At 42.3% G+C, this 12,544-nt stretch overlaps 1 protein-coding gene across 3 annotated transcripts in view; it reads right to left on the minus strand.

Annotated features, from left to right (window-relative positions):
• Positions 1-1,705: 1,705 nt before the first annotated feature.
• Positions 1,706-12,544, minus strand: part of sh3rf1 (SH3 domain containing ring finger 1) — a 74,735-nt gene continuing 63,896 nt past the window's right edge. Inside the window, exons 10-13 of one of the 3 annotated variants that reach the window (XR_013964452.1) lie at positions 9,415-9,734; positions 6,598-6,938; positions 4,546-5,540; positions 1,706-4,476 (exon numbers count right to left, since the gene is read on the minus strand). Coding sequence is in view for 2 of the 3 variants with exons in the window: in XM_080769340.1 (XP_080625466.1) it covers positions 5,372-5,540; positions 6,598-6,938; positions 9,415-9,734 (830 nt within the window). In the remaining variant the exon portion in view is untranslated. Of the gene's footprint in view, positions 5,541-6,597; positions 6,939-9,414; positions 9,735-12,544 lie in introns of all 3 variants that reach the window. The other 2 variants (XM_080769341.1, XM_080769340.1) reach the window with 2 other exon arrangements.

Genomic DNA, 12,544 nt, shown 5'->3' on the forward strand with positions numbered 1-12,544 from the left:
CTTGGGACATTGTTTTTGTCTGTTTTTTTTTCTTCTCCTCCCGCCAAAAAAAGCATGGCTGAACCATGCAGTCGGTTTTTCGTGAAACTATATCGAAATGAAAACAGCAACATTGATTATGTATCGTATCATTTTGCAATGCAAATAATCGGTATCGAATGTATTAACATACTCTACCATACAGATGTATTAGTTATTGTATTAACCAAAGAACGGCTAAAATAAAAATGTATCACTTAAAATAACTCACAGATTGCAGCATTAAGACTCGATGCAGTCTGTGATCATTGCTCTATTCTACATACAGGTTTCATTAAGAGTTCAATGACAGCCAGGATGAATGGATTTCCTGCTGTTTTCAACCTTTCAGGGGAAAATAAGGACACATTCACAACAACACAAAATCCCCCAAACCCAAATGAGTCCAACCATAAACATGAGTACGATCCACTAATAAAACCTCTGAGCTGGTCTGCTGTCAAATTGCTCTTAACTCAATAACAAGCTAGAGTTCATGCAGCCTCAGGCCTGTCTATAATTGTGCTGCATACATAAAAACGTAACAACGTTCCATGCTAATCTAACTAGGTTTCTAAATAGTGACACTGAGGTTTTGGCAGGTCTCAGTTAACACTAATAATGATTTATTCACAAGAGATCCTGATGGCTGTTATTCCATTAGCTGGGAATGTTCTCAGCACTGAGAGGCTCCGTGGTGAAAAAGTACTCACATCTTTTACTTATAGTAAAAGTGTCAACACTGCAATGTAGAAATATTCCAGAATACTCCAAAAAGTAGAAAGTACTCATTATGCAGAATGTCCCCATTTTACAAGTTTTCAAATGTATTAAATATTTCTTTTAATGTTTTGAAATGCCCAAAATGTATATAGGGCTGAAGATGTTAATGTATATTTTTTTATAATAATAATCAAAATCTACAAAGAAATTAGTCTTCAAATAATTGTAGTGGAGTAAAAGTACTAATATATATATATATATATATATATATATATATATATATATATATATATTATATATACACTGTATATATTAGTGATGCACCGAATATTCGGCCGCAGAAAGTATTCGTCCAAAAATGGCAAAAAATGCATTTTCGGCCTATTCGGCCGAATAGTGTATGCAATTATGAGCTGAATAAATGTTTTATGGACCCATAATAGTGGTTATTATTTAAGTTAAGTTTTGCCATATAATATTAATCATATTCGGATATTTGGTCAACTATATTTTTCGGTGCATCTCTAACTACCCTAGGCCTAGGGGACATGGGGAGAACATGCAAACTCCACACAGAAAGGCCCTTTCGCCAACTCCACCTAGGGTACTATGGGCACTGATGACGTGGAGGAGAACACGCCCCAGATTGAATCTGTTATATGCACAGTATGTCATGTGTAGCGCGCACACGCACGCGCACACACACACACACACACACACACACACACACACACACGGTTCATCCAATGGAGGAATGTAGGTCAGGCGAGGATGTGAAGGCTATCAGACACAGAGAATAGCAGATCTACAAGCTCGCAGCACAGCAAGTTGTGAGTTTGTAGATCGACTTTCTGTTGCACGACAATGTCATACGGAAGTATAAATCTGGCTTTACACTGAAAACAGTGGTGAAAACAGGGAAACAAATTGGTATTAACCACCACAACAAAACTAAAAGTTATGGAAACCATTAGCTTTTATTGTTATTATAGTCATTTTTACAAAATGTGCTATTCCCTCAAATACTTCAGAACATTTAGCACACAGACTGTGCCATAAGTGGATTTCAATTTCACCATAAATTTTTTCTCAGACATACAATAGACTAACAATACAAAAACAGGAAAATAAATCAAGTAAGTCACCTTGGCATGAGTTTAAAATCTGTTTCAGTTGAACAAAGCAGACTTTAGTGCGACCTTGTGCTCCCAAGGCATGGCAATACAGTATAAACATTGGTGTCCACAAGAACACAAACTTCACTTTGTCAATCTGAAATAACCATTTCCTGGATCACTGAACAACCATGGCTTTGCCAATCAAAATACTACTGTGAGGGTGCAATATGTTGTTACGGTTGAATGCATGGTATCTCCAGAAATAATGTAAATCTGTAATTTATGTATATGAACAAAAAAGGTTTACCAGTGATTTAAATACACTATAAAAGCCAGTTGAGCATACACCCTGAGGTGTATGAGGTGAATGCCAAGAAAAGTATGGAACATTAGTCGACTCTACAAGTACGGTTGAGATTAAAACAGAAACAGCCCTAGCAGTGTTCTGTCTCACACACACACACACACACACACACACACACACACACACACACACACACACACACACACACACACACACACACACACACACACACACACACACACACACACACACACACACACACGTTAACAACAAAACAAAACGCTCATAAAATCTGGGTCCAATTCAGTCAGTGAATTCATCTTCCGGTGGAACTTGGAAGTGACTCCATTTTACACGTATTCAGAGATCCTCCTAAAAACACACACATACCTTGTGGTTCCTTCCTAGACATCATCAGTAGCTAAGCGGATCTGTATACCTAACAACTAGGAACAGACCCTTTTACAAGTACCTGCCACAGGCAGCAGGGTCACGTAGTCTAGTACAGCACCATCTTTGAGTCCCTCAAAGGTTTCTATCACAATTCCTTAAAGGACCACTTCAAACCACTTTCACCCTATCTTTGTGACAGTTCATGAAACCTGACATCATACATCAGTAGGCAGGTTTGGTAAATTTCATCACAATTTCAACCTTTTTTTGTACTATTATTGCTATTAATGCAAGAGCAATATCGTCCGTTTCTCTGCCCTTGCATTAATAAAATAAAAGCAAACAGACAGACATGGTATCATCTTGTCATGAGCTTTAGTGAGGACCAATTATATGAAGATGAGTTGAAAATGGTGCACGTGGTCCTTTAAGCCCCAGTTAGTCCATTGCAAATAGTGTCACATACCGAAAATAGCTGATCTACAAGCTCACAACATACGTTGTGAGCTTGTAGATGAGCTCTTTTCGGTGCACGGCACCAGTATGCAACGAAGTACAAATCAGGCTTTATACCTCCTCTGTCCTGCTTCCCCGTTAAAAATGAAAGCTTTGGTGTCAAATGGCCTTTCCTTTTCCCAAACAATGTTTTCGGAATGAAAAATGAAAAAAGGAGGGCAAACGTTGTCAGCGTTCCGGGGAAGTTCTCGTCCATCCTTCGCGCTTCTCCCTCTCGTCTTTTACGCCAAGTGACCAAAACTAACCAGTAACACTGAAGCCCCATCCAATCTCAAAAGAAATCATCCAGCAATTCAAATCAACACAAAACACTTGGAACAACAAAACACATTGAATAGACGAAAATGTACAGCAAAACCCGACTGCAGAAAAAAAAGAAAGAAAATGAATCAAGAATCGAGGGGGTCCCAAGTGATTGATTCGGATTATAAACCTTGCCATTTGAGAGAAATACAATACACAGCTCTCCCCGTGGAGTGATACCCCATCATGATATATTACTTGTAGAGAGAGCATGCTTCAGCAAGTCATGGATCGATAATATTGCAACGAGTCACATTAGGAATGAGTAGTCTTTAGAATAGAGCGCTTGAAGGGCTTTGTCGTTTGTGTGTGTCTGTGTGTGTGAATGACAGGGTTTGCTATACAGCAGACACTCTCTAAGAGCACCTATGGTCAGCTTGTGAAAATCCACACGGACATGAATATAAATACACATGAAAAAAAGTATCAGTCCTTCTTGAAATGATAGGCATGTGTGGCTCTTGTGCTGTAGAGCTCAGTCAACTAGGGGTTAACGCATGTAGAGCTCTGTCTATGAGGACGTTAAGGCGCAAAGGGGAGAGTTTGAGGCCCAGCAGCTATACTACAGACCAGTACATATAGGAAATATAAATGAATCAATCATTTTGAGTCATTCTTATGGAGTGTTATTTCATTCCCCCCCGATTATTATTATAAAAAAGGGTCTAACCAAAGCAAGCTGTAGTCCCGTGTCTAATTTGCTTGCATGCACATATTTGATCATTAACAAGGAGTTCAGCGACACAGAACGCCCAGAACCCACTTCCCCTCCCACTCACTCCCCAACCAACCCCCTGTGGAACTGACCCGGTTAAGAGACGAAACATTGTGCAATTTCTCGCCTCGCTTGTGATGACACAACGGTGCAATATTGCGGAGATATATCCCGAGAACACATTGGCGGGTCATCAAGCCAGTTCCAGCACAGGTGATTTGATTGGACCCGGATGAGAGTATTGTATTCCTGGGAGCGATGCCAAGCGCTGTCGATGATGGCGTAAAGTGCCACGTCTCTTTCCCTCCGCCCCCATCTGCTGCGTTCAGTCTCTTTCCCTCCGCCCCATCTGCTGCAGTCAGTCTCTTTCGCTCCGCCCCCATCTGCTGCGTTCAGTCTCTTTCCCTCCGCCCCCATCCACTGTGTTCAGTCTCTTTCCCTCCGCCCCCATCCACTGTGTTCAGTCTCTTTCCCTCCGCCCCCATCCGCTGTGTTCAGTCTCTTTCGCTCCGCCCCCATCCGCTGTGTTCAGTCTCTTTCGCTCCGCCCCCATCCGCTGTGTTCAGTCTCTTTCGCTCCGCCCCCATCCGCTGTGTTCAGTCTCTTTCGCTCCGCCCCCATCCGCTGCGTTCAGTGACACTCGTCGCTTTATCGTCAGACAGTGGAAACCCCGAAATGTTGCAGTCGGAAGAGATGAGAGATGATGCGAGTCATCCAGATCCAAAGCCATGTGCCAGCTTTTTTTTTTTTGTATTAACCCTAAACGCCCAAAAAAGGCAGAGCAGAGCTTGTCTGCTTTTGTCTTCTTCCAGAAAACAAAGACTACTGAATAAGTTAAAATGCATTTTTTTCGAATCTATTAACAGCATAATATTGGTTTGTTTTGTGTAACTCTAAAAAAAATCTTCTTTTTTGTCTCCGTATGTACAATAAAGTGAGGAACAGTACAAGGCACACATTTAAAAACATCTGAATTGTTACAGAGATATAAATAAGCAACAAAAAAGAAAGAAAAATCATGCACCGTAAACTCCTAGATGTTCGTTTAAACTTTGAGAGTAGTACTCTCCCAGAGTTAAATTAACACCCAGGGACTTTACAGTGTGAGTAGTGTGCTGTCCTCCAGCTTTTCCATCGTCCCAAATTGTACACCCTCTCCTTCTCTGTGCGACGGCCATCAGCGTTTCCATCTTCCGTGGCAGCCGCAATGGCCTCTGGGAAAAGGGTTTCAGTGTGTGTGTGTCTAGATCAGAGTGTGATCACTGATCAGTTGGGCGTTTACTAGATGCTGTCCACGAAGCTGCCAGGGAACAGGCCGGTCCGCCCGTTCCTCTGCAGGGTGCCTTTGAACCAGCCATCCTCGCGCTTCCTGTGGACGAACACAATGTCACCCTCCTTGAGCTCCAGCTCCGCTTCACTCTGGGGTGGGTAGGAGACCACCACCCTGTACCTGATGAGGACAGAGAGAGATGGACAGTGACATGTTACTGACTGTTCTGGGGTGGGTAGGAGACCACCACCCTGTACCTGATGAGGACAGAGAGAGATGGACAGTGACATGTTACCGACTGCTCTGGGGTGGGTAGGAGACCACCACCCTGTACCTGATGAGGACAGAGAGAGATGGACAGTGACATGTTACTGACTGCTCTGGGGTGGGTAGGAGACCACCACCCTGTACCTGATGAGGACAGAGAGAGATGGACAGTGACATGTTACCGACTGCTCTGGGGTGGGTAGGAGACCACCACCCTGTACCTGATGAGGGCTAGAGAGAGATGGACAGTGACATGTTACTGACTGCTCTGGGGTGGGTAGGAGACCACCACCCTGTACCTGATGAGGGCAGAGAGAGATGGACAGTGACATGTTACTGACTGCTCTGGGGTGGGTAGGAGACCACCACCCTGTACCTGATGAGGACAGAGAGAGATGGACAGTGACATGTTACTGACTGCTCTGGGGTGGGTAGGAGACCACCACCCTGTACCTGATGAGGACAGAGAGAGATGGACAGTGACATGTTACTGACTGTGGATGTTATCATGGCTGTCATTGATCTCCATATTTGAACTTTTTGTGTGTTATTAACACCCTGCTTGATCATACATGGCATTTTTTGAGTGGTGCAACCACTCCAAGGAACAGCAATGTCCGTGTAACTTGTTCACCTATGTGTTCACCTATGTGACGTTAATGAGCACCAGTATGACTATTAGTACCAGTAGGGGGTGTCAGAAACCGAGAGAGGGATAGTGCTGCACTGTTGCCTGCTAATGAGAGAGAGAGAAGAGAGGTGGTCGGGGGGGAGCTTGTAGATCTGCTATTTTTGATACTTTTGTGTAACGCTGTAGTATGATCACGTAGTCCAGGGCATACATTTACAAAAAAACAACTTCAAATTAAGTTAAGGTTTCTGCCCAACAGCAACACTATTATAAAATGATAAAACGTATTTGCGATAGTAAAACATTTGACTATTGGTGTCACAGGAAACGACTTGTTACCTCTCACATATGATGGGTCGTGCATCGTGCTGCTGGGAGGAGAGAGAGGAGCAGGCTTGGCGAGGAGGTGGAGCGATGGGGGGGCACCCGTCCAGGGGGCTGGCCTTGCGGTGGGAGGTGGTCTCGGGGGCCGAGGAAGAGGAGGAAGAAGCAGCAGGTTCAGGCTCCACCCTACCAGGAGGAGGCGGGGCGGTGGTGGTCTCGGGTCCCATCATGGCGCCCGGCAGCGTTTCCCCGCCGGCAGCCACTTGCTCCGCCTCCAGCGTGGGCGAGGAGGGCGGAGAGGGACGAGCCTTCTTCTTGTTGGAGGACAGCAGCTTCAGCAGGCCTTTCTTCTCGCGCTGCAGAGAAGGCAAATGTTCAATCTCAAGACTTGAAGAGGTTTGTTAGGCCAAAAGTCCCAATGTATGATTTGTGGAACAGCGTGAAAGCAGTCCCTTATGCCACTGGTTCCCAAACCATGTCAAAGGCCCCCAAATTTATACATTTGGCCACGGACCTCAAAATGTTTCTGCGAGGGACAACCAAAAGGGAAGATTTGTGTTAAAAGAATAATCTAACTAATAATAAAGAATCGCAATCACTTACAGGATTTTCTTTTAATAAATGTTCAAAAATAGCTGGTACTTTGTAGATCTGATATTTTTGAATAGCCAACGTATTCCCCCATTGCTGCACGTTCCTCCAAACACAGCTGATGTTGATTACATAACTACTATATTTAATCTCATTCAAGATGACGTTAGCATGGCATTCATTTACCTTTGCAATCGATGCCATGCCCGGCATCGCGAGATTAGTCTTTTAGCATTTTATGCTAACAGACGGATCCACTTAAAAACGGCCAAAATACTCAGGCACACTGTCTTTATGTGCATTATGGCTCATAATCAGCTCAAAATGCGATATTCAGGGCTTGATTAGAGCTTAATTTGACTTAGATATGCCTAAAACTACGATCACCCGGATCATTCACCTCCCCACCTCTACTGTGAAAAAGCTGGCGGATGTTTACTAGAGTTTCAGTTAAAACTCTAGTTTGTCGGCCATTTTAGCTGTTTGGTCAAAAAACGTCTGGCACTGGCGAGCTAGCGCCAACTACAGCACTGGTGTTGATCCACTTAAAGGTTGATTAGTCACTACTGATACAGGTACAAGCAGTAAAATGCAAGTGTTGGTGAGATCCACAAAATACTGTGCAACATAATAGCGAAAAATAATAGCGATTATCACAAACAATTGCGATAAGGCGATTATGTAATGATTGTGACTCTAACAGCCGCAGGCTAGAAGCTGCTCCTCAGCCCTGAGCCCTGGGGACAGGGCTATGATGAGACAAATGCAAACCGTCCGTGACAACGAGGGGGACAACAGCGTTTTGATTAATCGCGACGCAGCACGGAACGAGGCTGCCGGTTTCCATTTCACTAGAAATAACAAAAAAAATCTGTCTGACAGCTTTTAGTTTAATTATCACTTTTTGCTTCTCACTCAGCCTGGAAAAGAAAAGTGTGGATAACGTGGTGCGGCGTAAGCCAATCGACGAGCTCGCTGGGGACTTTGTCAGGAGAAAACAGGACAGCTGGTGCCTGTTGGCCTCGTCTGAACCCCCACCTCCCTAACTCAATTCTCAAGGCCCGCTAGAGGGAACAGACTGCGGCATTGTGTGCAAATTCAACATAAACCGCTCTCCGTTGACTTGTCTATTTTCGACAGAGAACGGGGTGTTTGGTATTGTAAATAATTGTCAGTTAGCGCAGCGACGCACCAGTGTATTTTTCTCTAACCGATGGGAAACATTTGGCGACATCTGCTGAAGCAGTGCTTTCAATTTGATTGATTGATTGAATACTTTTATCAGTCATGAATGTAAGCATGTGGAGTAAGACATTAAGGCTAAAAGGATAACACAAAACACTCCTGGGGACTTGTTTCCATTGTGGTCCTATGTAATCAATTGATCAACATAGCATGAAAATGCATCCTCCTTTCGATAATTCCCGATATGTTTTTTCAAGCCAATTTTGAAATAAACCAGTGATGCACACACTCGAGACAAATATAAAAAATAAATTATGTTGAGTCACAGTTGAGTCGGTAGCGATAATAATCAGACACGCACAGCTTTAATAAGCTCCAATTTATACTATGTTGATCTACAAGCTCTACGTTGTGAGCTCATTGAGACCTGCTATTTCTGACTCGAATACTAGTCTCACTTCAAAGGGATTCAAGTGGATAATCAGACAAATCAATTTAGTTGATTATAACATTTGAAAAAAAAAAAGTATGACGACCTTGTGTGTCACTCCCTATCTCTCTCTCCCTGATTCATGTCACTCTTCACTGTACTATAGGCAGAACCGGGAAAGCATCTGTGTCATTCTAGATATTTGTGTTGGCTATTAAAAAATAGCAGATATAAAAGCTCAGCTTGTACATCTGCAAATTTTGAACATTTTTGAAAAATCTTGAAAGTGTGAGAACTAGATGTTAGCACAAATGGATACGCCCAGAACCGAAGACACAGACCGAGAACCGAGCCGGGTCAGAGCCAAATTTTCAATTGTCCTTCGGGCACGGGTCGTATCAGTTTCCAATTGCCACAGGTCTCCGTCAGATCCATTTGAAATGGATGCTAATATTAATACCAGTTATTTTAGCATTAAATGAGCAACGGGTCCAGTACAGGTCTAGATACCCGGTCGGACCGGGTCCAAGTCTTAATGAGTTATAAGAAATGCCCAGTCCTACTACCAATGTAAATGACAGGGCAGTTTAACGGGGAAGGAAATGCGCCGTTGACATCGAACCCACCTTGCCGTCTTTGTCCGCTCTGCAGGCGAGTGCCGCGTTGGCACCGTTGAGAGGAGATCCGTTGCTGCTGCTGGCAGCATGGCCGACAGGAATAGCGAGCACGGCCACGCCTCCCTCCAGAGAGGCGGCGCTCACGTTGGGCGGGGTCAGGGAGGCGGCGGCGCAGCCCATGGCGGCTGCCGAGGCCGCGGAGCGGGAGCAGCCCTGGGCACCACCGGAGGAGGAGGAAGAGGAGGAGGGCAGGTAGGCCACAACAGGAGGCTGGGACTGGATGGGCGTCACAGTCACCGCGGGACGCTCCTGACTGTGACACGCCGCTGCTGAGAGGGGACAGCACGCTCCGGTTATTAAACACCTCTTATAGCAGTGCTTTTCAAACATCTTTATGTCAATGACAAGGACCGCTCGGCCAAAGTTATATGTATTTGGCTGCGAACCCCAATCAGAAAAATATGTTGTGCCAGGCGGACCTCTAGAAGATTTTAGTTAAAAATGTTCTCTTAAAAATATAAAATAAACAGGACCTGAATTTAGAGCTGGAGGAAGAGACATGGGAACTCTCTTTGAGGCGTATTCATACTACCTCTTTATGTCTTAGACATTGCCTAATTCAATTCAAAATAGTATCGTTTGCATTTCTCGAGAGAAAAACTATCTAAAATTTATCCTGACATTGACTCTACTTGTATAAGATGTAATTTGGAGCCAGCCTCTGTTGGACATATGTTCTGGGGATGCACTTCCTTGAACCCATTTTGGAATAGTATTTTTGATGCTTTCTCAACCATTTGTCATATGCCAATTGCGCCCAACCCGATAACTGCTATATTTGGAGTTCCCAACGACGATGCACCAATTACCTCGCCCCAAGCCAATTTCATAGCTTTTGCTTCACTCATAGCGAGGAGACTTATTCTCCGCAATTGGAAATCTGATAAACCTCCAACATTTACAAGTTGGGTCAATCCTTTATCCTTTATACCATTGGATAAGCTCAGATACAACAGGTACAAATCTCGCCAGAAATTTGTAAAGGCTTGGTCCCCTTTCCTTGAATTCACCCTTTCATTGTCTTTTGATGATGTGTCCCAAGTGCTTTCCTACATGTAATTTGGTTCACTGTGTAGCCCCTTAATCTAGTAAAAGGCAAATCTTATTGTATTTATTTTATTCATTTATTTATAACCTTTACTACCCGTTTACTTTATTTTATTTTATTGTTGTTTTTTTGTTGTTGTCTTATTTTGTGATGGAACCAGGGAGGGTGGGGTATATGTGGGGTTGTTTGTCTACAAAAATTGAAAATCCTATAAATAAAGTTATAAAAAAGAAAAAATATATATAAAATATATAAGTATGTACATACTGTATATATTTTGGTGGTCCAGCCCTATGGAATGTATGTAGGAATGATAATGTGCTAATAAAACATTAAGAATCTTGTTTTGATGCTCATATTAAACTTAGGTTAAGTATTACGGTGTTTTTTAGTTATGTTTAGGTAAAAAACAAAAAATATTGCTGAACCACACGACTGCGACTGCCGTTGTTACCCTTCGGTAAAATATTTTTTTTTTTATTGTAGTTATAGGCATAAATGGATCCTTTTAGCTTAACACACAGACCGTTTCAAAATAAGTCCAGCATTGTAGCTTTTTTTTTTTTTTTTAACTTTGTTTTTATTTAGGGTTTTACAGACATTATGATCAAACAAATAGAAATAACAACAACAACATGGTACAAAGACAAACTTCCACATGGACATAGAAATCAAAAACAACAAAAACAAATAAAATAGACATAAAATAAAAAACAAAACAAACAGATTGCATAAATTAAATTTACAAAATAAATTAAATACAATTAAATACAATTAGAACCTTACTTTGGGAATATTTTTAACTCTTCTTTTCCATCATCCTATTATGTTTCACCTCTTGTACATTTATATAACGACCATTTTTCCCATCTTTTTTCATAGAGGTCTACTCTTATTCTTATCTTGAATGTCAACTTTTCCATGTCTTCTATATTGTCCACGATTGCTCGCCATTGTATATAGCCTGGTATGTCAGTCTTGAGCCAATTTTTTGTAATTGCTTTCTTTCCTGCAGCTAGAAGGATTTTGACCAGATATTGGTCTCTCGGATGGATAGATTCCTCAATAAGACCCAAGTACATTACAAGGCAAGAACAGGGGATGTCGTATCCTATTACCTCACAAATAGCTGTGTGGATTATCGACCAGAAAGGTTGTATCTTTGCACAATTCCAGAAAACATGTGTATGGTCAGGGTTCATGTGGTTACACTCTCTCCAACATGGCTGTTGGCTCTTAAGCTGTTTGCTCTTAATTTGGGGTGTTATAAAATACCGTATTTGGTTTTTCCATACAAATTCCCTCCACTCCTTTGATTGGGTTGTTGTCTGGTGTTTTTCCCACATATCGTCCCACATCTTTTCTGGAATGTCCTCACCCAACTCCTTTTCCCATTTATTTTTTACATATATTGTGGAAAACTTTTTGGAATCCATCAAACACGAGTACAACACAGATATGGCTTTGGGTGTGACTCTACCATACGCCCGTTCAATGATTCGTATTATGGGGTGTATTTCTTCCGCCGGTCTTTTAATGTTTCTGTTATAATAGTCTCTCATCTGTAAATATCGGAAGAAGTCCTGATTAGTCAGGTCGTATGCATTTTTTATTTCTTCGAAGCTTTTTATTTCTCCATTTTTAGTTAATAGGCATATGGCTGTCACACCCAAATCCCTCCATTGCTTAAACCTTGAATCGGACCTTCCTGGTTCAAATTTCTTATCATATGAGATCCATTTTAACATACCCAATTCCTTTCCAACCTTCAATTGTTTCACTATTGAGTACCACGTAGTTAAAGTAAAAGATGTTATTGGGTCCAAGTCTAATTCACTCTTCACGCTCGTTTGGATCCCTCGTTCTCCTATATTTGTATGAATCGGGATTGTAAACCCTTTTACCTCGATGTCCTTCCACTTAGCTATATACGGTAGACTGCACCAGTTAAGGAGTGGTCCCAGTTGTGCTGCATGGAAGTACTCCTTTAAGTTTGGAAGTGCCATTCCCCCTTTATTCTTTGGTAATTGT

The sequence above is a fragment of the Protomyctophum bolini genome, assembly GCF_963924005.1.
Source record: "Protomyctophum bolini genome assembly, chromosome: 8".
NCBI lineage: Eukaryota > Metazoa > Chordata > Actinopteri > Myctophiformes > Myctophidae > Protomyctophum > Protomyctophum bolini.